Source organism: Oncorhynchus gorbuscha, linkage group LG09 (genome assembly GCF_021184085.1).
Source record: "Oncorhynchus gorbuscha isolate QuinsamMale2020 ecotype Even-year linkage group LG09, OgorEven_v1.0, whole genome shotgun sequence".
NCBI lineage: Eukaryota > Metazoa > Chordata > Actinopteri > Salmoniformes > Salmonidae > Oncorhynchus > Oncorhynchus gorbuscha.
The window spans coordinates 56,222,204-56,248,709 of NC_060181.1; the positions used below are offsets into that span (position 1 = coordinate 56,222,204).

General features: G+C 41.4%; 1 protein-coding gene across 7 annotated transcripts in view; it reads left to right on the forward strand.

Annotated features, from left to right (window-relative positions):
* LOC124043795 (glutaminase kidney isoform, mitochondrial-like) overlaps nt 1-26,506 on the forward strand; it is a 62,750-nt gene that overhangs the window by 30,834 nt on the left and 5,410 nt on the right. For 2 of the 7 annotated variants that reach the window (XM_046362763.1, XM_046362764.1), the window contains exons 7-15: nt 2,552-2,610; nt 10,544-10,576; nt 10,689-10,747; nt 12,642-12,708; nt 14,147-14,197; nt 14,821-14,997; nt 15,856-15,987; nt 19,479-19,571; nt 20,246-24,582. In XM_046362763.1, the coding sequence (XP_046218719.1) occupies nt 2,552-2,610; nt 10,544-10,576; nt 10,689-10,747; nt 12,642-12,708; nt 14,147-14,197; nt 14,821-14,997; nt 15,856-15,987; nt 19,479-19,571; nt 20,246-20,395 (821 nt within the window). In that variant the 3' untranslated portion in view covers nt 20,396-24,582. Of the gene's footprint in view, nt 1-2,551; nt 2,611-10,543; nt 10,577-10,688; nt 10,748-12,641; nt 12,709-14,146; nt 14,198-14,820; nt 14,998-15,855; nt 15,988-19,478; nt 19,572-20,242; nt 24,583-26,506 lie in introns of those variants that run through there. The other 5 variants (XM_046362758.1, XM_046362760.1, XM_046362759.1 and 2 more) reach the window with 3 other exon arrangements.

The window sequence follows — 26,506 nt, forward strand, 5'->3', positions numbered from 1 at the left end:
AGAGTCCCAAAGGGTTGTGTGTGTCCAAGCTGGCTGTACGGAAACCTCAATGTTTTTTCCTACACACACATAATGTAGTCAAAGTAAAGGTGACCTTCATTCCCTCAACACATTTGACTACCAAATGGAGGATACATTTCACTGTCCTCCTCACCCTAAGAAATAGGATATGATTGTGCTGGTAAATCAGAGCAAATGATAACTATACATTTGTATTGGATATGTTCAGGGTTTACCTCCTCCATTTCAATACATTGACAACTCTGTTAAATTTGCGCGCGTCATAAAGATACAGTATGTAATGACGTGCCGTCAAAAGTATTAACACCCTTGACTATTTCCATATTTGGTGTTATAGCCTGATTTAAAAAAAAAAAAAACATTTTTTTAAAGTCTAATTATTTCAAAATGAAAAGCTGAAATGTCTTGAGTCGGTAAGTAATCAACCCCTTTGTTATGGCAAGCCTAAATAAGTTCAGGAATAAAAATGTGCTTAACAAGTCACATAATAAATTGCATGGACTCACTCTGTGTCCAATAAGTGTTTTAAAATGTGTTTTTTTTACTACTTCACCTCTGTACCCCACACACACAATTATCTGTAAGGGCCCGCAGTGAATTTCAAACACAGATTCAACCACAAAGACTAGGGAGGTTTTCAAATGCTTCACAAAGAAGGACACCTATTACATAAATGGAATATCCCTTTGATCATGCTGAGGTTATTAATTATACTTTGGATGCTGTATCAATACACCCAGTCATTACAAAGATACAAACGTCCTTCCTAACTCAGTTGCCGGAGAGGAAGAAAACCGCTTAGGGATTTCACCATGAGGCCAATGGTGACTTTAAAATGGTTACAGAGTTTAATGGCTGTGATAGGATAAAAGTGAAGATGGATCAACAACATTGTAGTTACTCCACAATACTAACCTAATTGACAGAGGGTAAAGAAGGGAGCCTGTGCATAAATCAAATATTCCTAAAAATGCATCCTGTTTGCAACAAGGATCTATAGTAAAACTGTTAGAAAAAATGTAGCAAAGCAATTAACCTTTTGTCCTGAATACAAAATGCGATGTTTGGGGCAATTCCAATACAACATTTTACGGAGTACCACTCTCCATATTTTCAAGCATAGTGGTGGGTGCATCATGTTATGGGTGTGCTTGTAATCGTTAAGGACTGGGGAGCTTTTCAATAGCAAAATTTTAAAGGAAAGTCTGCTTTCCACCAGACACTGAGATTAATTCACCTTTCAGCAGGACAATAACCTGAAACACAAGGCCAAATGTACACTGAAGTTGCTTACCAAGTAGACATTGAATGTTCCTGAGTGGCTGAGTTAGTTTTGACTTAAATCTAATTGCTACAAATGGTTGTCTAGCAATGATCAACAATCAATTTGACAGAGCTTGAAGAATTTTGAAAAGATGAATTTACAAATATTGCACAATCCAGGTGTGGAAAGCTCTTAGAGACTTACCCAGAAAGATTCACTGCTGTAATTGTTGACAAAGGTGCTTCTACAAAGTATTGTTTCTTTATTTCATTCTCAATACATTTGCAACATTTTCAACAACAAAAAATGTACTTTGTTATTATGGGGTGTTGTGTGTAGATGGGTGGTACAAATATAAATTGTATCCATTTTTAATTCGCACTGTAACAACAAAATGTGGAGTAAGTCTAGGCGTATGAGTACTTTCTGAAGGCACTAACTGTCTCAGGGTTGTGTTCAGTCACTGAAACCCCATAAATCCTTAGTGCTGGTGCACATCTGAGTAGCAATCTGGGCCCATATCCTCAAAACTTCTCAGAGTAAGAGTGCTGATCTATGATCAGTTTAGCCTTTTAGATCATAATAAATAAAATCAAAATTTATTTTTTATATGGACAGATCCTAGATCAGGACTCCTACTTTCAGACACTGTGGATACGGGTCCTGTCTGCGTGGGCCATGTGCCACTGTTCTCAGAATCCCCTGGTGGAGGTGCCAGGATAGCTGTGTCAATTTGGGTTATGTAAAGAGGTTAAGACTCACTGCAGCGAGAGAAGTAGCCTTGACATTTGGACATTGAGCAGGACCCAGATCATTTTGTTTGTTTGGTGTTAATTTCACTTTGCCCCTAACCCTGACAAATCTCATTAGTATTTAAGTAGTCGGAGAGAAAGTGTTTGTCTGTCATGTTTGAATAACAAACCTGATTGATTCAAGTGCAGGCTTGCATCTGTTCTCAGTGCTCTATGCCAAATGACATTTGCATATCCATTTCATTACAATACATTTAAAAAAGGGTTGCTAAATTATTAATGGATTGTCTAGTGTTGACAGTGGTCTGTGTTTGATATGGTTCTAGGAATTTGTATGTCATTTTTACAATGAAAGCCACGTCACTCCAACATTCTTCGTAGCAAGCATTTATAACCAATACCGTAGTACATTTAAAAAAAATGCTCTGCAAGGAATCATTCCCACTCTAGGTCTGAGATTTATAATCAATATTTTAAGTTGTATATTTTTTTCCTTTTTTTTTTTAAATTCCAGATAAGCCCCACAACCCCATGGTGAACGCCGGCGCTATTGTTTGCACCTCATTGATAAAGGTATGAATCCACTTGTGTTTCTATGTATTTTTACTGTCTGTCTCATTCATTGTTCATACCAATGACCTCCGGCCCAGATAAGGTAAATTTGCCTTGTTCGCTCTGTGCCAGCGTCGATATTTGACGAGCGCCGCGATTTAACAGGTCTTCAACCTTTTCTTGCCCAGGGGCCCCAGTCATGGCACACAGGCGACCCAGGGACCCCATCATATGTTGGCAATTAGGTCAATGGTAATGGCAGGGAGAAGTAATCAACATTTTAAATGAATAGATTTGGTAGATTTGTTTTTCTCTTTTTTTTTACTGTAGGTATGTACAAAATTAGCTTATTCTGTTATTGCTTGCAATATTGATAAAAACAGAGTCCGGGTCAGTGTGGTAGACAGATAACGTTTGGAAAGCCTCAAGGGGGTTAACCTAGTTTGTCATCATCATCTTGTTTGTCTGAGAGAACACCTCTCGACTTAATAGAGGCATGAAGTCGACTGCTAGGTGACTGCCATGGCGATTAAGGCCTGTCGTAATTCTCCCTGAGAGGGATTTAGGGCAGCCACACTGGGACATGATTTTGCCGCCCCCGGTGATAATAACCTGGATGGACAAACAAAGACACACACACACACACACACACACACACACACACACACACACACACACACACACACACACACACACACACACACACACACACACACACACACACACACACACACACACACACACACACACACACACACACACACACACACACACACACACACACACACACACACACACACACACACACACACAGAGACAGAAAGGCAGACACACAAACAGACGAAGCTATGTCAGAGAGATCATGGAGCACTTTAGCTGAGCCCGCCAAGCAGGGTTTCCATTAGTAAAATGTGGCACTGGACATTTGCCTGGCAGCATTTCAATTTATCAGACCAGTATGAATTGGGTTCGTAACTTGGTTAGGCCGTCCACCCACGGTGCTCGGAAGTACAGAAATCCCATTTAGATTAGGGTCATTAATCTTAACAGAACATGCAAAGACGTGTATCCATACCGAATTCCGATGCGCACTTTGAAGATGTTAGAGTAACTGTCCACATGTACTTTTCCTCAGCCAACAAGACGAGTAACGAACAGTCAAATCACTAGTCTATGTCAATCTACTATCCCCTATAGTAGAAAAGTTGACCTATTTTATTGGTCAGCTTGGCGAGAAAGAAATAGCCTATTCCAAACAGACTCTGGGACAGTTGTGGGACTATAGATCCCAAAGTAGTAGGCTACATAAAACAACGTTAAAAAGCAATGAGGCTTATACAACCGATCAGAACATTTAGCTTAAAATGTTGATAAACTATTATATCTTCACATTATAAGTGTAGCAATGCAGACAAGGCAGTAGGCTAGGTGTGGATGTTCATCCCATAATACAATCGGTGGGAAACCACAGAGGAAAATATCCATTAGAAATTTAGAAAGAGGGGAGATCTAAAGATGCAAAGACTACAAATAGCACACGAGAGAAATAGAGAAATAGGCTACTGCTTTCAGTGGCATATGGAAGACTTCCAAATGCCATGCATATGGTGTGATTCATAATGTGTAGTAAAACGTTCAGGTTTCAAACAATTAAGTACATGTTTTCAAAATGCATACTGCCGCCAGCTCATTGCAAAGTAGTGTGGCGCGTGAATGAAACCTGCCTTCTGTTACCTATGCACAGGCGAATAAGAAGCGTGCTTCAATTACTAGTTGAGAAATAACAATAGTAACTCATTTTAATAGGTGATTGCCTTTTAGAATTGTTACGCAATGATTGTGTTTATAAAAGCACATTTCACTCCAGCAGCAAGGAAAGAGCTGTTTGAGGACCGAGAGCAGCAACTCTCGTGCTGTCTGACAGATTTATCACTCAAAGGCGCTGTATGATTTGACCTTTGTTCTCTCTGAGAACTAGGCTACTTTTTCATGGACTATAGGACGCGTATGTTGTTTGGTCTGATCTGTTTGTACAGTTTCCCCATCTCCTATGGTCATTGGCGTAACATTGACTATAGGAGTTGGCAAGAAAACACAAACCAATCTGGGAGCAGGCTTGTTGTTGACCCGCCATTCGCTGTCAGAAAGAGTCTGGGTAGCCATTTGATTAGCTGTTCATGAGTCGTATTGCTTGGGAGTAGAAGCTGTTAAGAAGCCTTTTGGACCTAGACTTCGTACTCCGGTGTTGCTTGCCTTGCGGTAGCAGAGAGAAGTCTATGACTGGGGTGGCTCGAGTCTTTGGCAATTTTTGGGCCTTCCTCTGACACCACCTGGTATAGAGGCCCCGGATGGCAGGAAGCTTGGCCCCAGAGATGTACTGGGCCGTACACACTACCCTCTGTACCAGGCGGTGATGCAACCAGTGCTCTTGATGGTGCAGCTGTATAACTTTTTGAGGATCTGAGGACCCATGCCAAATCTTTTCATTCTCCTGAGGGGGAATAGACGTTGTCATGCACTCTTCATGGCTGTCTTGGTGTGTTTGGACCATGACAATTTGCTGCTGATGTGGACACCAAGGAACCCTCTCAACCTACTCTAACACAGCCCCGTCGATGAGAATGGGGGGGCATGCTCGGTCCTCCTTTTACAATCGTCCACAATCAGATCTTTGTCTTGATCACGTTGAGAGGTTGTTATCCTGGCACCACACTGTCAGGTCTCTGACCTCCTCCCTATAGTCAGTCTCATCGTTGTCGGTGATCAGGCCTACCACTGTTGTCATCGGCAAACTTAATGATGTTGTTGGCATCGTGCCTGGCCTTTCAGTCATGAGTGAACAAGGAGAACGGGGGGGGACTGAGCATGCACCCCCGAGGGGCCCCATGTTTTGGATCAGCGTGGCGGATGTGTTGTTACCTACCCTGGTGGCCCGCCAGGAAGTCCAGGATCCAGTTGCAGAGGGAGGTGTTTAGTCCCAGGGTCCTTAGCTAAGTGATGAGCTTTGAGGGCACTATGGTGTTGAACGCTGAGCTGTAGTCAATGAATAGCAGTCTCACATAGGTGTTCCTTTTGTCCACGTGGGAAAGGGCAGTGTGGAGTACATAGAGATTGCATCATGTGTGGAGTACATAGAGATTGCATCATCTGTGGATATGTTGGGGCGGTATGCAAATTGGAGGTGGTCTAGGGTTTCTGGGATAATGGTGTTTATGTGAGCCATGACCAGCCTTTCAAAGCACTTCATGGCTACAGACATGAGTGCGTCGGTCAGTAGTCATTTAGGCAGGTTACCTTAGTATTCCTGGGCACAGGGACTGTGGTGGACTGCTTGAAACATGTTGGTATTAAAGACTCAGTCAGTGACAGGTTGAAAATGTCAGTGAAGACACTTGTCAGCGCATGCTTGAAGTACATGTCCTGGTATTCCGTCTGGCCCTGCGGCCTTGTGAATGATGACCTGTTTAAAGGTCTTACTCACATCGTCTACGGAGAGCGTGATCATCAGCTGTCCGGGACAGCTGATGCTCTCATATAAATGCTTCAGTGTTGCTTGCCCCGAAGCGAGCTTCAAAGTCATTTAGTTCGTCTGGTACACTCGTGTCACTGGGAAGCTCGCAGCTGTGCTTCCCTTTTGTACTCTGTAATATTTTGCAAGCCCTGCCACATCCGACGAGCGTTGGAACCGGTGTGGTATGATTCGATCTGAGGTCTGTATTGACACTTTCCTTTTTTGATGGTTCGTCAGAGGGCGTAGAGGGATTTCTTATAAGAGTCCCATTCCTGGAAAGCGGCAGCTCTACCCCTTACCTCAGTGCGGCTGTTGCCTGGTTGGGGTATGTACGTACAGCCACTGTGGGGACGACATCATCGATGCACTTATTTATGAAGCCAGTGACTGATGTGGTATACTCCTCAATGCCATCTGATGAATCCCGGGAACATATTCCAGTCTGGGCTAGCAAAACAGCCCTGTAGCTTAGCATCTGCGTCATCTGACCACTTCCGTATTGAGCGAGTCACTGTTACTTCCTGTCTTCGGAATCTGGAGGATAGAGATATTGTCAGATTTTCCAAATGGAGGTCGAGGGAGAGCTTAGGTGGTCTAGAGTTATGTATAATTTTTATTTTTATTTTATCTGATTGCACATGTTAACATACTGGTAGAAAATAGGTCAACCGGATTTAAGTTTCCCTGCATTAAAGTACACGGCCATTAGGTGCGCTGACTCTGGATGAGTATTTTCTTGTTTGCTTATGGCCTTATGCAGCTCTTTGAGTGCAGTCTTAGAGCCAGCATCAGCGTGTGGTGGTAAATAGAGAGCTACGACAAATATAGATAAACTCTCTTGGTAAATAGTGTGGTCTACAGCTTCTCATGAGATACTCTACCTCAGGCGAGAAAAATCTTGAGACTTCCTTAATATTAGATTTCTAGATGTTTTTTTACAAATAGACACAGACCGCCACCCCATGTCTTACCAGAGGCAGCTGTTCTATCTTGCCAATGCACTGATCCCAGCCAGCTCTGTTATTCATGTCATTGTTCAGCCACGACTCTGTGAAAAATAAGATATTACAGTTTTTAATGTCCTGTTGGTAGGATGGTCTTGATCGAAGCTCATCCATTTTATTATCCAATGATTGCACGTTGGCCAATAGGACTGATAGAAGAGGTTGATTACCCACTCGCCTTCGGACCCTTACAAGGCAGCCTGACCTACGTCCCCGATATCTCTCCCTTCTTCACCGAATGACGGGGATTTGGGCCTTTTCGGGTGCCTGAAGTAAACTGACCCCCTTTCGTTGAAATTGTTATGCAGGTGAGTGAGGACCCAAAAGCGACTTAACAGAAACTGAGTTTATTCAAGTCCAAACAGGGAAAACATAATCCTCAATCCTTAACAGGAGATGTCCAAACAGGGAAAACATAAATCCTCTAGTTGTTGAGGCGAATTGCAGGACAAGCGGCAACAGACTGCAGGTCCCTTCGGGTAGGCGCGGGCCGTAGCGGATAGAGACACCTGCTCACACGCAGCATCTGATGAAAAGGCAAAACACGACAGGACAGAACAAGGGCACAGCAAACAAGGATCCGACAAGGACAGAGGCAGAAACCGAGAGAGAAATAGAGACCTAATCAGAGGGCAAAATAGGGGACAGGTGTGAGAGAGTAAACAAGGTCGTTAGGAGAATGAGGAACAGCTGGGAGCAGGAACGGAAGATAGAGAGAGAGAGAGGGATAGAGAGAGAAAGAAACCTAATACGACCAGCAGGGGGAAACGAAGAGAAGAGAAAGCACAGGGACAAGACATGACAATACAATACATGACAGAAATATTATGCACCAAATGATAAACAGATGGAGATGTCCATTACATTCCCATGTGCCAGTGTATGTCCTTCCAGACTTTGTCTATGGAAATCGAGACTCATGTTGGCCTACCAAGCAGCTAAGTGTATACAGAGTATGCACACACACCCACGGAGGGGCTACACCTTCGCATACATGGAAACAGGAGCACACACACCACATACTGTACACACACACACACACACACACACACACACACACACACACACACACACACACACACACACACACACACACACACACACACACTGAAAGGTATATGTTTCTATCGGGTTAAGCCACGCATGGAGTTGATTTGAAAGGTGTTGTGTTACCCTGTCTGGGTGTCCATTTCATTCCCATGTGAGTTTTCCACAATTAACTATTGACATTCCGTGTCAATAGTTAATAGTTAATAGAACTATGTCTGTGTCCCTCTCAATGCCCTGTCTCCCTCAGTATGTACCCGCATGTGCATCATATAGCATAGTGTTGAGCTGATTATCCCACTCACAGGAAATATGTTGGGCTTACACACCCCACTGTGTGTCCATGACAACGCCACCGGGGCCACACCCCGACTATGTAACCATGGTTTTGATGGCTTCTTGTGTCTTTTTTGTGTGTATGTTGTTGAATATTTTGCAGACTTAGGAACTGTGGGATATTATGACCACCGCTGCCATGTCGTTGGTAAATTACGTTGGTAATTTTTCTTCCTTTTCTCCCTCCCCCCAACATCCCACTCATTGAACAAGCCCGGATAGAATAGATGCATCTCTGTCAACATACCACTGTCATTTTTTGTTTGACTTGGTTATGTGTACCGATACATATGTTAGAATGCTGTCTGGTATTTTTCTCTGAATATATGAAGCAGGTTGAGTTCAATAGTCAATAGACATGCATGCCTTTTTGGGGGGGGGGGCATGTCTAGCAAAGCCAGTAATAGCAAATATGAAATATGAGAAGAAATATGAGCATACTAGATAGTTTTTTTTTTCCTCCCTTACGCATCTTTGCTCCCTCTCTACCTCCTGCTCTTCTGTTTACTCTCCCAGGCGATCAACACTCCATGCTAATAAGCCCTCCTGATCCCCAGAGCTGTTCACAGGACACGTGTTAGCCTATAATACATATACACACACACACACACACACACACACACTGCAATAAAATAAGTGTTAAATAGGGCTGTGACGGACATGTAAATTTGGATGAAAAATATTTGGACAGCCAAATGACTGCAGTCTCTCTGTAAGAACCGTTCAAATAGGAAGTGTGATTTGTTGATTCAACTGACATTACATGAAATACATTCCATTGCATGAGCCACATTTTAAAGCTGCAATATGTAAGCTTTTGGGCGACCCTACCAAATTCATAAAGAAGTGCTAGATCTGTGCTTCTGTGACTTATTTCTTTGCTTCTCATTCTTAAGTTTTGTTTTTGCGTCTTTTACTATACACTATATTTGCTTGTTTTGTCACATATAAACTGAAATTAGGAGAACGATTAGAATTTTAGCAATCAGGAAATGGCAGAGCGACTTTTGCATAGTGCATCTTTAACATCAATTTAATGAACATGCTCCATTACCATGGAAATTATTGCGTCACTATACCAGGCAGCTATTACGAGTGTACCCATGAGTTTACCAGGCAAATAGGTTATCAATAAAACGCCACAATATGGTGCCGAGTGTACAATTTGGCTGCTCGGGTGAAAGGAGACCCCAGGCTCCTCTAAAACCATTGACAGGTAGCTACGTGCCACTTTCAAATGATTGTTTAAATAAATGTTGCAACTGTTTTGGTTTTAATATCACCCAAAGAGCATTTGAGAACTACTCATTTCCGATTATTCCATGCAGAACAATTGCGCACATTTATCTCTATCAGAGTTATGTAAGTATGACCTATTGCCAAGGTTAGATGTTCCAAGCACATTTATTCATCGTCTGCTACAACACCTTTCTTGCTTCAGCAAGGGGCAAAAAAGTTTCATGTTAAGAGTCCATGTTATGGCAGAAACGGACTCAACCTGCACGAATGGCCAGCAGTCCCGGCTTCAGTCAGCTGTTTGTTCCCCCTCCAAAAATATTTAAAGAATGTGTATATATATTCTATTTTTTTAATGGGTATGATGGTTATTCTTCATCCATAACCATTGGTTATATGGTAACCATGACCGCCGGTTACACGGTTATATGTAATTGTGCCAGCCCTAGTGTTACATTTATGTACAAAATGTGATTATGATGGATCATCTCCTTCAATTTGATTCCAACCAAAGCCCACGCATTAACTGTCTTTTTGTGTCTATTGACTCTATACATTCATTATACTTCTCTCTGTAACTATTTAACACCCTTCAGATTCTCTTCATCCATGTTGAATTGTGTATGTTTGTCTAGGTTTCACCGAAGCTCAGTTAACTTTGCATTTATAATGCATCAAACTGATCATATTTTTAGTTTTTGTGTATGACAGTATTATTATTTAAGCCAAGGCTTGTGTTTTCTTGCTACTTTCATTCTGCTGTAAATATTTTCTCTTTGTCCAACAAACTTGACTTAATACCTTTTCTATTACCTTTCAGCAGGGAGCGAGCAATGCTGAGAAGTTTGACTATGTAAGTTTAATACCACATTTTGTGCATTGTAGCAGCTGTTTGGAGTTGTATTGGGTATTTTGTAATATATGTTAGAAAAAAAGTTTAACTGACTCCGTTGTTTCATTTCCAGGTCATGAACTTCCTGAATAAGATGGCAGGAAATGAGTATGTAGGCTTCAGCAATGCCACGTAAGTAGAGAGTGGCACCCTATTCCCTACAGTGCATTCAGACTCTTTGACTTATTCTACATTTTAAGTTACAGCCGTATTCCAAAATGTATTAACATTTTTTTTTCTCCTCAATCTACACCCAATACCCCATAATGACAAAGCAAAAACTGCTTGTTGGAAATGTTTGCACATTTATTACAAATAAAATGTATTACTGAAATATAACATTTACATAAGTATTCAGACCGTTTACTCAGTACTTTGTTGAAACACTTTTGGCAGCAATTACAGCCTTGAGTCTTCTTGGGTATGAAGCTGCAAGCTTGGCACACCTGTATTTGGAGAGTTTCTCCCATTCTTCTCTGCAGATCCTCTCAAGGTCTGTCAGGTTAGATGGGGAGCGTCGCTGCACAGCTAGTTTCAGGTCTCTCAAGAGAAGTTTGACGGTGTTCAAGTCCAGGCTCTGGCTAGGCCATTCAGAGACCTGTCCCGAATCTACTCCTGCATTTTGTTGGCTATGTGCTTAGGGTCGTTGTCCTGTTGGTAGGTGAACCTTCGCCCCAGTATGAGGGAGCAGGTTCTCATCAAGGATCTCTCTGGACTTTGCCCTGTTCATCTTTCCCTCAATCTTAACTAGTCTCCCAGTCCCTGCCTCTGAAAAACATTCCCACAGCATGATGCTGAAACCACCATACTTTACCATAGAGATGGTGTCAGGTTTCCTTCAGACGTGACGCATTGCATTCAGGTCAAAAATGCCAATCTTGGTTTCATCATACCAGAGAATCTTGTTTTTCATGGCCTGCGAGCCCTTTAAGTGCCTTTGGGCAAACTCCAAGCAGCCTGTCACACACCTCTTACTGAGAAGTGGTTTCCGTCTGGCTACTCTACCATAAAGGCCTGATTGGTGGAGCGCTGCAGAGATTGTTGTCCTTCTGAAAGGTTCTCCCGTCTCCACAGATGAACTCTGGAGCACTGTCAGACTGACCATTGGGTTCTTTGTCACCTCCCTGACCAAGGCCCTTCTCCACCGATTGCTCAGTTTGGCCGAGCGGCAAGTGGTGGTTCCAAACTTTATCCATTTAAGAATGATGGAGGCCACTGTGTTCTCGGGGACCTTCAATGCTGCAGAACATTTCTCGTACCCTTCCCCAGATCTGTGCATCGACACAATCCTGTCTCGGAGCTCTATGGACAATTCCTTCGACCTTATGGCTTGGTTTTTGCTCTGACGTGCACTGTCAACTGTGGTACCTTATATAGACAGGTGTGTGTGCCTTTCCAAATCATGTCCAATTTAATTGAGTTTACCACAGGTAGACTCCTATCAAGTTGTAGAAACATTTCAAGGATGATCAATGGAAACAGGATGCAGCTGAACAAAATTGAAACTCATAGCAAAGGGCCTGAATACTTATGTATTAAAAACAGAATAGCTTATTTACATTTGTTTTTTTTTTAAATTAACTTCTTTTCACTGTCATTATGGGGGTATTGTGTGTAGATTGACGGATGAAAACATTTTATTTAATCCACTTCAAAATGCGGCTGTAAGGTAACAAAATGTGGAAAAGGTCAAGGCGTCTGAATACTTTCCAAATGCACCGTATACAGTGTACTATGTGGACCCCGGTCAAAAGTAATGCAGTAAATAAGTAATAGGACGCCATTTCAGATGCTTTGTGTGGCCTCCTTCTCCTTTCCGAACCCTTCTCCATTATTCAGTATTGTTTAGACTGCAGGCATGCAGTCTCAAGTCTGGATGTTTACAGAAGTTAATCACAGTAGGCTCAGGATCTTATTTGGAAGAGGATTTTTAATTATGATGGCAATGAAGGAATGTGGTGAAAGAAAACACACCTACTCACATCGGTGTAGACTGTTAACTGTTGTTGTGTTCTTTGTTACGCAGATTCCAGTCGGAGCGCGAGTCAGGAGACCGGAATTTCGCTATCGGCTACTACCTGAAAGAAAAGAAGGTCAGAACCGTGATTCTATCTCTCCCTCTCATCTTTCCACTTCCTCTTATCCTCCCTGTTCTCTTACTTGGCACTGTTTGCTGTTCCCATTGTACAACTCACTAAGTCGGAGAGCTGCCTTTACGGTTAAATTTGAGTCATTTAGCAGACACTCTTATCCAAAGCAACTTAGTTAGTGCATTCATGTTAAGATATTGTAGCTAGGGGGGAAAGCCACATATCTCAATCATAGAAAGTACATTTTTAAAAGTTAATTAGCTAGCAGCAAAGTCGGTGCTAGTAGGGGGAAAGTATCTAAAGTTGCAAGCTGAAGACACCATCCCAACCGTGAAGCACAGAGGTTGCAGCATCATGTTATGGGGGTGCTTTGCTACAAGAGGGACTGGTGCATTTCACAAAATAAATGGCATCATAAGGAGGAAAATTACGTGGATATATTGAAGCAACATCTCAAGATATCAGTCAGGAAGTTAAAGCTTGGTCGAAAATGGGTCTTCCAAATGGACAATGACCCCAAGCATACTTCCAAAGTTGTGGCAAAATGGTTTAAGGACAACGAAGTTGAGGTATTGGGAGTGGCCATCACAAATCCCTGACTTCAATCCTATAGAAAATTTGTGGGCCGAACTGAAAAGGCGTGTGCGAGCAAGGAGGCCTACAAACCTGACTCAGTTACACCAGCTCTGTCAGGAGGAATGGGACAAAATTCACCCAACTTATTGTGGGAAGCTTGTGGAAGGCTACCTGAAACGTTTGACCCAAGTTAAATAATTTAAAGGCAATGCTACCAAATACTAAAAAGAAAGGAGGACCAAGGCACTCTTCATATAATTAATTAATTAAAATGCCTTTTAGTATGGCATGTTCAATAGAAACTAAGTTGTTGTTTTTTGTTTTTTTAAATGATGCATTTCGGCTGCATGGCCTTCGTCAAGGGGGGTACAAAAAAAAGGAATACAATGTTTTCTTTAGAACAGCTTTTCCAATTAGCCCTAATTGGAAGAGGGAGTGGTTACAAAATTGATTGGACACGCCTAATACTAATTGAGTGTGTGTAAACTTCTGGGGATGTGATGAAAGAAATAAAAGCTGAAATCATTCTCTACTATTTTTCTTAAAGTGGTCATCCTTCTGACCTAAGACAGGGATTTTTTTACTAAGATTAAATGTCAGGAATTGTGAATTTGAGTTTTAAATGTATTTGTCTAAGGTGTATGTATACTTCTGACTTCAACTGTGTTCATTTTGATTTAGGAGCTATTCTATCTTTCCCTAATAAGGAGTAACTAAACTTAAGCCATCTCACTCTCTCGCTCTCTCTCTCTATCCAATGTATAGTCTAAGATTGCTGAAATACAGAACAGCACATCAGTCATGTCAAAATATATTGTGTGGCTGTAATCTGTCTGTTTATATCCCCCCCCTCCCCTCTCTGCAGTGTTTTCCTGAGGGGACAGACATGACGTCCATTCTGGATTTCTACTTCCAGGTACGTACAGACAGACGGCCCACAACTACACACTGCCAGTGGAGGGAGAAATGGGGAGGGTGAAAGGAGCGGGCTTATGGTATTGGTTAGATTGTGAATCCCCCTCCTCTCCCCCTCTCTCTCTTTCTGGGTCTGGTGACTGTGACTTTGTTCATGTGCTTCTCTGGCTGAGAAGGGAAATGTGTGTAATGGGATAGCTGTGTTGACGTCACATCCCTTTGGGTGTTGACAGCCTTCCTCTCTGGTGTCACGCTGACAACCCACTGACGTATAGGCTCCGGTCATGCTGGTCCTTTGGTAATGTTTGCCATGGCCCACTGAGAACTCGCATAACCTGGAGCCTTTCCTAAAACCATAGAAGGACAAGAGAGAGGAGTAGTTGTACTGGGTACATTATATTCTATGCATTTGCATGTACTTTGCTTATAGTATATGGTTTTCATTCTCTGTGCATACACTCTATTTTGATTATACTGTAGTATGTTTTCATCCAGAGTGGGGGCCCTAGGCTCACGCTTGACTGTCATATTTATTCTGTGTGCATGTTCTATATTAATGTATTTCTACCACTATTACTGTTTGGCTTAATCTTAGATTTGTGTTGTAACTGTCTGTCCCTCCAGCTATGCTCCATCGAGGTGACCTGCGAGAGCGCCAGCGTCATGGCGGCCACCCTGGCCAATGGCGGCTTCTGTCCAATCACGGGCGAGCGCGTGCTGAGCCCGGAGGCAGTGCGTGACACGCTGAGCCTCATGCACTCCTGCGGCATGTACGACTTTTCTGGCCAGTTCGCCTTCCACGTAAGTATACTGTACCTCGCCGCCATAGCTCATATAGCACCACAACACTGCTGTATATAAATGTTCCATAGTCTCCCGTTCTTTATCTGCTCTGACCAAAAAACAGCTTTCACCTGGCCTGTTTTTTTTTCTTCAGAAAAGTGCAGATGAAAGAGAGGAGACAAGAAAGGGAAGCCATTTTACACTATTGAGATGCACCTTGATTGTCAGTCCACAACATTGACTTTTGTGGTCCAGTTAAAGCACAGCTTATTCTGCCCAATACTGCCACTCTGACAAAATCTGCCCTTTCCTCCTGCCCATTACGACCCTTTTAGTCCCATCCAGCCTGTCTCTGCCCCACAATGTCCCCAATTTCCCTCCACTGGGCTCCAGTCACTGTCCTTGCCAGAACAAACCAGGTCAATATTCTACCTATAGCCCCCATGGAGGATTATCCAATCAAGTATTCCCACGCATGATAGGGAGACACGTGATTGTATACAAATGTAAACAAAGTTTGAAATGGTTATGTATTAGTCAAATATTATATCTGTTTTGGCTTCTTGCGGTCAATTTGCAGTCTACAAATTATTCCCCAGACCGTCCTCAAGAAAAAATTGGCCCTGCGGCTGAATCTAGTTGATCCCTGCCTTGCTTTCACTCTGTGAGTCTGTCTGCGACTCACTCTTAGTGTGTACAATGCCCTGGGCCTGTATTCACCTTGAGTCTCAGAGTAGGATTGTTAATATTGGATCACTTTTGTCTTGGATCATAATGAATAAGGGGAGCTGATCCTAGATAATGCACTACTTACAATTTGGGCCCTGATGTCCACAGAGTTGTGGGTAACCTCTCCCTGTGTCTTTGTGTCTACAGGTGGGCTTGCCAGCCAAGTCGGGCGTGGCAGGGGGCATCCTTCTGGTGGTGCCCAACGTTATGGGCATCATGTGCTGGTCTCCTCCACTGGACAAGCTGGGCAACAGTGTCAGAGGCATTCAGTTCTGCACGGTACGGGGACACACTCACAAACACACATTGACACCTCTGAATAGACATACTCAGCCCCCCACCCACACACACACACACACACATTACTACTACCACCCTCACACGTGATCATATTTCTGCTTATTATATATCGCCCTCTCCCGCTCTGAGCCACCGCTACATGTTAATCTTTCTACCATCAGAAATGAGCTAGCCTAGCCAAATAGTCCTCCTGGAGCATCTGAGGCCTCATAGAAACATCTTATTTAGTACATTTCCTGCTACAATTCAAACGTTATTGTTCCTGCAAGGAAACTCATTGTGCAGACGAGTACATAGACATAAAACAATTTCCCAAGTTGGGATCAATAAAGTAACACTCTACTCTCTACTGTTTACTATTCTCAAACGGGTATATTTTTTTTTTGATGGATGCTAGTTTCTGTTTGCACCAACTAAGCTTGGTTATGGCATTTCACACAATGGTATGCTGTATGACATGTGTTGCATAACAAGATTTATGAATGGTACATACTGTATGTAGATGTATGTTTTACTTATGTATGTCCCATAGTGAACTAGTAGGTGCGTTCTCATTGAGGCCCAGTCACTGGCGGTGGGGTTACGTACAGATACAGCTCTGAGCCGTAGAGAGAGGCCCCACACTAGTCTGCTCCTTAATAACAAAGTGATGATTGATTAGATCGCATGGCTGGAAAACAATGCCAGGGATCACTGTCAACATGTAGTTGAAGAACGCCAATGTTCTTTAACACTAGAACTGCCATAGGCTAACGGCCACTGACGTTTTGATTTTGTTTATTTAAAAAAAGCAACCTCCTGCTCCTTCCCTGATTAAAATAAAAAAAAAGATATATATTTTTCAAAATGTTTGTAGTTTGCAATAAAAACCCATTCCCTGAAATAAACACATGCAAATATACAAACTACAACACATAAACTGGGGAACGAAAAAAAAAATCATAAACAGAAAATGATTTAGATCCTTTGCTCAGCCAGGCGCTAATGAGTATCTCTCTCTCCTCCACTGAATGAATGACAAATAGATGAATGGGTGATAATTATGCACTTTACTTCACAATTGAGCTGAAAATTAGGCCTAGCTGAACGACAAGGAGGGAGAAGAGGTTGATTTCATTTAGAACAACAATAGTGCAGTGATCAGTTTATGCCTATTTATCAGCATTGTGGCTCATGTTTAAACCAAATCATTTGAATGCGTGCCTTGCGGGTTGATATCATTCTCTTTCATGTTTTACTTTCTAAAAAGAAGCTGTTACTGTTTTATTTACTATTACTCTATTGCGAATCAAATTTATTGTAAGGGAAACGAAAACATGCTGTTGCATTAGGCCTTTAGAATAGTGCGAAACGTGTCCTTCATTCTATCCTTGATGTCCTTGATTCTATGTTTGCTTCCGAGGGGAAGCAAACAATGCCAGTCAGCCTGCACAGCCGGCTCATCAACTATACCGAAACTAATTTCACATGTAATAAGAGTTAGCCTAAAAATAAAATTGACAATAGTCTGAGTGACAATATTATCAGTTGTCAAATTTTTCATGAAGAGATGGGCGTAGCTTGGAATTGACAGATGCAGGGAAAGGAGCATCACTTTATCAAATCCTCATTCAGTCACATGCAGGTCAAACGTTTTGATTTCTATATAGTATCAGAAAGGGATATTCTGCCGTTTATGACAATTACTGTTGTCAAATAAATAAATATTTCCAAATATCCCTTTTTTACAATATCTGGGTTGTCTATACTTTCAGAACATGGCCAGTTGTGAGGCAGCTTTGCTCTGTCTACTAAGAAAAGACTAGTAACATAATACATTAAAATATGCTGTTTTATACATTTTCTTATTATCACAATGTTTCTTTAAACCTGCAAAAACTCAATTATAATTTCGTTCTGATGGATATAACTCTTGAAATAGTGTTTTTTATTTATTTATAGACTAGAGTAACATAAGCTCATTCAATTGTTATTTGAAGTAATAGTTTTTTAGTATTCTAATATTTTGTAAGACCTTCATAAACACAACCAAATTATGATTCTTCCGATAGCATATATATGAAATGTGTTTATTAGACTGCTAGAATGCCGATGTGTCATTGGCTGGAAGGAGGGTCCATCAAGGCCAGGTGTTCTCTAGCTGATACTTTTAACACCAGCAATTCTGGTGTTAACCTCTCTAGGGTAGGTGGGACGCTAGCATCCCACCTGGCCAACATCCAGTGAGATTGCAAATACATTATAGAAATGTATATCATTATAGAAATTCAGAAAAGATACAACTATTTTACATAGGTTAAAAGATCAACTTCTTGTGAATCCAACCACGGTGTCAGATTTCAAAAATGCTTTACGGCGAAAGCATACCTTACGATTATTTGAGAACATAGCCCAGCAGACAAATCATTACAAACAGTAACGAGCCAAGTAGAAGAGTCAGAAATAGAGATACAATTAATCACTTACCTTTGATGATCTTCATATGGTTGCACTCCGAAGACATTCATTTATTCAATAAATGTTCCTTTTGTTCGATAAAGTCTCTCTTTATATCCAAAAACCTCTGTTTTGTCCTCGCGTTTTCTTCAGTAATCCACAGGCTCAAACGCAGTCACAACAGGCAGACATAAAAATTCAAATTGTATATGTAAAGTTCATAGAAACATGTCAAACAATGTTTATATTCCATCCTCGGGTTGTTTTTAGCCTAAATAATCGATTATATTTCAACCGGACAATAACGTTGTCAATATAAAAGGTCAACAAGAAAGGCACTCTCAAGGTCGCGCGCATGAAAAGGCTTTGTGACACGGCAGAGTCCACTCAATCAGACTGCTCTTACTCACTCATTTTTCAGAATACAAGCCTGAAACAATTTCTAAAGACTGTTGACATCTAGTGGAAGGCATTGGAACTGCAATTTAAGTCCTAAGTCAATGGATACTGCAATGGCATTGAATAGAAAAATTCCTACTTCCTGAATGGATTTTTCTCAGGTTTTCGCCTGTCAAATCAGTTCTGTTATACTCAAGACACTATTTTAACAGTTTTAGAAACTTCAGAGTGTTTTCTATCCAAATCTACCAGTTATATGCATATCCTATCTTCTGGGCCTGAGTAGAACGCAGTTTAATTTGGGCAAGCTTTTCATCCAAAATTCCAAATGCTGCCTACCCTAGAGAAGTTAACTTTACCTACTCATGTGACTTGGCATTGCCACTAGACCAATGGTTAGCGTCACCGGCTTCTGCACATAACATGTACGGACATGTCCGCATGGGATCGAATCCCAGCCCCACCGCTATTCTGATTCACTCTAGAGTTTAGATTTTTAGTCCGAGCTCTCTCTTTCTGTTTCTTTCACCCTCTATCTCACTCGATCTCTCTCTGTCACTGTCTGTCTTTTTCTCTCTGTGTCTCCCTCCCTCCTTCTGTCGGAACATGACCCTCTCTGATTCTATGCGTTCCAGGACCTGGTGTCTCTCTTTAACTTCCACAACTACGACAACCTGAGGCACTTTGCCAAGAAGCACGATCCTCGCAGGGAGGGAGGCGACCAGAGGGTGAGTACACATAGAAACAACCATCCCCTTCACACACACACGCCTTTACACAGACACACCCCTCTTCCATTGTTACCACACCTTCCCAGAATGACATAATGTGCCTGATTTAATGGAGCTAAATTGGCTGTAGCCGAGTATCTTAAGGGTTGCTAATGAGAGTTCCTAAAGAAAAAATCGCTGCCCTAGTTATTTAGATAGCCACAGTACACTCTAATTTATTGACATTCGGATTATGTTTGTGGATGTTTGATAATTTTAGGTATATTTTGGGGAATTGACTTGTTTATCTGGTTTGCCCTTTTGGAGGGGGGGGGGGTTGTAATTTGATTTAATCTCGAGGTCAGTAAGCTTTGGCATGCTTGGTTAAATATTCATGAAAGGTTAGGATTGATTTTGAATTATCCTTTCCTTTTGGTCTAATAGTGTTTTAATCCGTATGTTGAGAGGCAAGTGGCATCTCTGTCAGAGCAAACCAGACACACACACACACACGCCAAACAGTCAAGACACAATAAAGAAAGGCCGACACATTCTCCATTACATAGTTACAAAACTTAACATATTACCAACCACGCATAGATAGTCAGACACACATCCCTAGAGCAGCCGCACTCGTGGCATGTGCAGGCAGACCCAACTAATCTGTTATCCCATGTTGCTTGAAACAGCAGTTTACCTTCGGACCAATGGATTACGAGAGCCTTCAGCAAGAGCTAGCTCTCAAAGACTCTCTGTGGAAAAAGGTGGTGCCCACTGATTGCCACGAGGACAGCTCCACCACTGTAGTCTATAGGATGGAGAGTGTCGGGGAGCGCAACTAGGACCCCCTCTCTGCTCCCTACCTCCCACCTTCTCCTGTCCCCTTTCTACACCCATATATGACTTCATATATTTATATAAATTATCAAGAGGATTATTTATTTCTATAAGTTTTTATTTTTTTACATAATGTAATGTTACATTATGTACTGGTGATGAATGATAATTGATTCTACCTGGGTTACTGTACTTTTTTTCTCCCTCTTTTTTTTCTGTGTGTCCGTGGCTGCAATCCAAACACTTAACAGACACACCCTCAGCCCTCAAATGAAGTGGACACTTTTGATGATATATCATGACATCTGACGAGTTGACATTTGCAGGGAGAGGGAGGAAGGAATGATTTTTAAATGAGTCGCCCTTGCCCGGAAATTCATCACTTGTTCATCTCGCAACGATTGTCTTTTCATTCACCAGTAGCGTGTGGGTGCTTTGTATGCGCCACAGTCAATTATGATTGCATGTCTCCTTATATTAACTACATAATTATTAATATATGCCTACTGTATCATAGCTAGAATATGAATCAGCTAACTAACGTTAGCCTGTCTAGCTGGAACTTCTGAAGACGGGGAATGTTTTATTTCTACAATTTCCAAAAGCTAACCAAACAAACATCATTCCTTTTACGAGACGTGTTTGTGTAGCACAATTTGTAACTTCTTTACATTCGTTTTTACTTACACTTGTATGTTGACTCCATATTGACGTAGAGGTTTTAAGTTTTGGTGGACTTTTCTTAGCGGATGTACAATCATCGCGAATTGAATTATGGGGTGTTTCAGGCCCCGACGCGAACATAATTGTACCCTCGCAAACTCTATTAAAAACGAGGGCTGAGGGGCTTGCGTTGCACACTTCCCTTGCTTGGCTAATCATTTGGACCGACGACAAATATGGCTGTGGGGATTCCCCCTAGGGAATAAGGCGAGGGTAAGTGGACGAGGGTGTGTCTTTTATGAGTTTGAAATGCATCTCTTGTGTTTTTGGGGTCCCTGCAGAGCTGAGGGAAGCCCTTCTGGCTGCCTGTCTAGAATGTCAGACTTTAGGGGCCTGAAGGGATTGCCTGGCTCAGATTGAGGCTTTGCAAGTAGACTTGATCCATCATTTCATGTGTGCTTCAATATCTACTGACAGGTTTGAAGTCCTGTATCTGTCGAACATGCCAGTGTGGGTATTAGGCCCATTGTAATGTGTTTGTTAACCAAAGCGAGGGAGTTTTTCTCAAACCAAAAGCCAAGGGAAGATGTGGAGTGTTGTGCTTTGACACACATAAATACAATGTATCTCATTATATTATATGCGTTGACAGACTCTTAAGGTTACTACAAGCTTAACTGTGTGTGTGTGTGTGTGTGTGTGTGTGTGTGTGTGTGTGTGTGTGTGTGTGTGTGTGTGTGTGTGTGTGTGTGTGTGTGTGTGTGTGTGTGTGTGTGTGTGTGTGTGTGTGTGTGTGTGTGTGTGTGTGTGTGTGTGTGTGTGTGTGTGTGTGTAGTGGGATTTTTGAAGTAGAGGACACCTTTTGGTAACAGGATATCCTTGCCGGTCCCTCACGTTTTTGGGCGGGGTTTTTTGGTCTTCATTTTTTGAAAACAAGGAACCGTAGCCTTCCTTTGCTTATAGTAGTAGGCTGGCTTTAACCTGGCGAAAAACATAGCAAGCTAGCTAGTCTTTTTTAGCTCCCCACATCACCATGTGAAATAATCAGATTGATTATTTAGAAATATGCCCTGGCAAATGTTCTTCTACTTGCTGGTGTAACCTAAAACATTATGCCAGTTTGATATACTGCTTGTGTATTCATTCCCATATCAGTTAAAGATAGAACAGCATTTATTTTTTTGTTGTAAAACAAAAACACATGGCTAGCAAGTTGGCTACAGCAGGTTATACCATTTCACAGTAGCCTGGAATCACTAGTTACTATTTCTAAATAAAATAATGTTTCGGGTGGATTCAGTTGCGGAGATTATATTTGGTTATCAATGCAAAATAGTCTACTTTGATGAATTGCCTATATAGATAGATATCTATCTCTATATATCTATCAAGGAACCAAGCAATAATACTGCCCCCAAGGCTGCAGAAATAATGATACTGCATGTCTCAATTTTCAGGTAGAAAAACGGTACGCCGAACGCCAGAGCTTTTTTACAAGGAACCGGCCCTTTTGTGATGAAAAACGACATTGCAACACTCCGATATTTTGCGTCTGCATAGAGCTTGTAGTATGCTTTTAGAAGAGCAAACTGAGATTATAACGATAAGGCACTTATCAGGCGTGACACGGAGATGATATCAGTCGGACCATTCTAACTTGCATACCAGTGCTTTACCTTTCACATACCAACAACGGATCTCACATGAGCCGATTTCTCAACTACTGTTGAGTGGACCGAAGCTTTTCATCAAGGACGTAAAAGGTGATTCATTCCACCCCATTTTTTGTGTGTGTGTGTGTGTGTGTGTGTGTGTGTGTGTGTGTGTGTGTGTGTGTGTGTGTGTGTGTGTGTGTGTGTGTGTGTGTGTGTGTGTGTGTGTGTGTGTGTGTGTGCCATGTTCATCTAAGCTGTGACCCATGCTGAGGGGACCTTGACCCTTGCTCTGACAGACCGACAAGACACCGCACAACCCTTTAGTTTTCATGACATAGCCTAGTAGAATCCTGCTGGATCTATTCCATTGGCAGTTGCAGTATGTATGTCAGATGGCATATCGTGGTTATATAGGTCATGCGTATATGTATTGTACAAGTCAGTATACCATTGAGAGAAAGTGTGATCATACATTGTTACCAATTTTATATTTAATCCGTATTATTACTGTGAATTATGCTTAGCTACCCTTAAAGAGGAAGGGGAAACCAGTTCCTCTTATCTATACTGTAGCTTAAGAATGCATCATGTTTATTTCCAATATGCACTGTACAGTATCTACAGTTTTCCCAAAGACTGTATTTGCCTGGTGTGTGTTTTGGGGGGGGGGGGGGGGGGATTGTTATCTTGCAGTAATCTTGATGAAACTCAACAGCAGCGCAGAACGGCAAGGGAATCCACTTCACAAACGTTGGCCACATTTGCACATGTACGTCAACCAACACCGTGGGTGTCCTGCTGCTGGGGCGGTTTTTCTTGTTCAATGTTGTTATCCAATCATTCTTGAAACTGGACTGTTGAATTGGTATACACTGTAGTTGTTGTAGCCCTTTGTTACCCATGACTTCGTCATGAATGTGCTCTTCTATAAGTCTATGGGTCCCATACCGGCCAAGGTTGGGGTCAATTTGAATTGAAGTCAAATCAGAAAGTGATTTAAATGTCAAATTCATAAATGGAAAGATTTTTGAAAGATACATGGCTTCTCCCTTTCAGTTCGTTGACAAGTTATTGAACACAGATGCCCTGTTTTTCAATTATTGAATTGGAATTCCTGAATTGGCTGATTTGAACCCTATCCCATATACCTTTAGTTAGTTTTTAGCTTATTTTAGTATCAGACTTTTACTTAAAATATATTTTTGTTGTTTTGTCATGTCAATATGCTTGGACTTCATTTAAACTTGTGATTTGGAACTAGGACTACTATTTCACTAAGGATTTTTTTTTTTTAAGGTGTAGGCCTTTAGATGTCAGTCAGTCAGTGTGTGGTGCAAAGCATTCACAAGTCTCTGCCACTGTGGAGTGAAGCTAGCTGTGGCTAGCCTAGCAGCTAACGTTAACTTGCTTGCTAATGCTAATTTACCAAATAATCAGTTCTGTTAAATCGATTCTATTTATTTGTACTGAAATTGTATAATTATTTTTCTTCTGCTACTCGTATGTTCTGAAACACGTTTGAGTGCGTTTTCTAATGTCTTGCCCATGTTGACATAATATGGAGAATGCAGGGGCTGAAAGCTTGCAAGACTTAGGAGTTAGGGTGACGTTAGAGGATACAGGAGGAAGTTATGGGGCTTACTGAACTTTTCTACTCTATTGCAAAATGTGACTAATAACCCCAATCAAATTTTACACAAGGGTTTTTTGAATGCCGTACCAGTATTTTCATTACAATTTATGATTTTGTTTTATGATTTCACAGCAACATGTTTAATGTTTCCCACAATGTCATTATTTTACTTTCTTTCAAATGGCATATTTTTGTATGATTTAATAAATGTGTTTGAATCCCACCTTGATATTTTAAAGTTCATTTTAGTCCTTGTACTTTTTTCATTTTTCTGTTTCATTCCATATCTGTGCCTTGGAGAAAACAGCTGTAGCCCTCCAAGTCTAACACACTATACACACCAGCAGCCTACACTGTTAACTTATTGAGAATGTGTATCACTGCATTTAACAGGAACTTCTCGTGAGTTCCTGAGATCTTAACCTGATCTACCTGGAGTGTTGATTTATTACCAAAACCAGTTTGAGTTAGTGTCTTGGGCATAAAAGGGTGTTGCTTTCTCCTCATAGTAAAGACACTGACTCTTGGTTTGGATGAATACACTAGGTATTTGTCTTGTAGAACTTTGTAGTTCTACAAGAGGCCAGTATTGCAAATACTAGCAAATAGCTTCAGTAGTTGTAATGCTAGAAGTGTGTTGCAATGACAGGTGAATTACCTGTTGAAATCATGTTGCCATGTTATAAACCAATAAAGTACTATATCCAACAAATACCTGTTTGTCAAATTACCACAACTGAAACTAAGTGGTTTAACCCTTTTTGTTTTATTAGTTAACAGGGGATTTTGTGAAAGCACTTTTGTTATATTGTTTCCACTGGTTTTCTCTTACTAGGAAATTGTGGTATCAATGGGTACTTATTGACATGTACCTTCAACACAATTGGTAATTTTGTATCTGGTTTGTACTAAACGGTGCCTAGAGGTTTTAATGAACCCTTAACAATCTGTAACGATCAGTAATTTAATGTTAAATAGTTGGTTATTCTTGTTTAATTACTGTTTTTCACCATATAATTCCCAAGTAAATACTGTACCTGATCATGTCTGTGTGCTAAATACTTTGAAAGTGCAGTTTCTGTGACTAGCTTTGACTCTTCTGGTCGCAGTTCAACCTGAGCAGGAAAAAGAAAGGTGAGGGGGTGGGTGATTTGGGGAGGGGTCTTGTGTGGTATGCAGTGCAGTGCACCCTTTCAGAGTTAATGGAACCAATCAGAAGAGACCCCAGAATGCATTGTGCTTGATCTGTGTGAGCTTGGTCTGTATGCTCACGCTCCGGTCATTGGTCTGAACCAGTTTTTACTTGGTGAGTTAAGTCAAGTGTGCTCTCTTTGCTGGCAACTGTGTTACTTGCTGTACTATGTCTGTCTGTATAGTATGGTTATGTATTTCTGTTGTAGCCATTCTTTTTCAGCCTGTCAAGGAACATCCATCACACTTATAACAAACGTGACTGAATAGTCACTGTTTCGGCTTCAGGGTGATAGCAGGGGTAAAAACTATCAAAGTAGTTAAGTTATTTAGTAATAAGTCAAAATTAGCCTCTTTTGAGCCCGTTCTGTTTTATTAGGGTGAATTGTATACACTTTTGTATACAGTCTAAACATTTTTGTATGGGAATGTGCTGGACTACCCTTGACATGCTGTGCTCGCTTGTGTGTTGCAGTGTGATCTCACCTACAGTGACCAGTGTCTGTGCAGGGCTGGGCTGATATTGGCCAGATTGGATTCAAACACACATTATGATACCTGTGGGGGAGATGTAGTCACTGCCATAGAAATATAAGTAAATTGTGTAATTCTATGGCAGTGGCAATTTTGGTCACATGCCTATGGTGTTACATTTCACCTATTGGCACAATGCTCAGACTGGGTGTGTCTAAGTGACTTGTCCGTGTCTAGCCTCTTAATAGTCAAAAGAATCTCGGTCCAAAACGCCTCCCTGGCCCCATATGAACGGTGTGGTTCAGAGATTCTCTGCCCCACATTGGTTGTCTATACATTTGTTTATTTAAAAACTAGCCTACATAGCCCATGTTTGTTGATGACTGTGGGTTGGAAAAGGATGCTATCTTTTTGTGGTAAATAATGCAAGTGACTTCAATGGCTTTCTTTGAATGGGGGGGAATATTAGATTCACAGGAATACATCACATAAGATTAAGA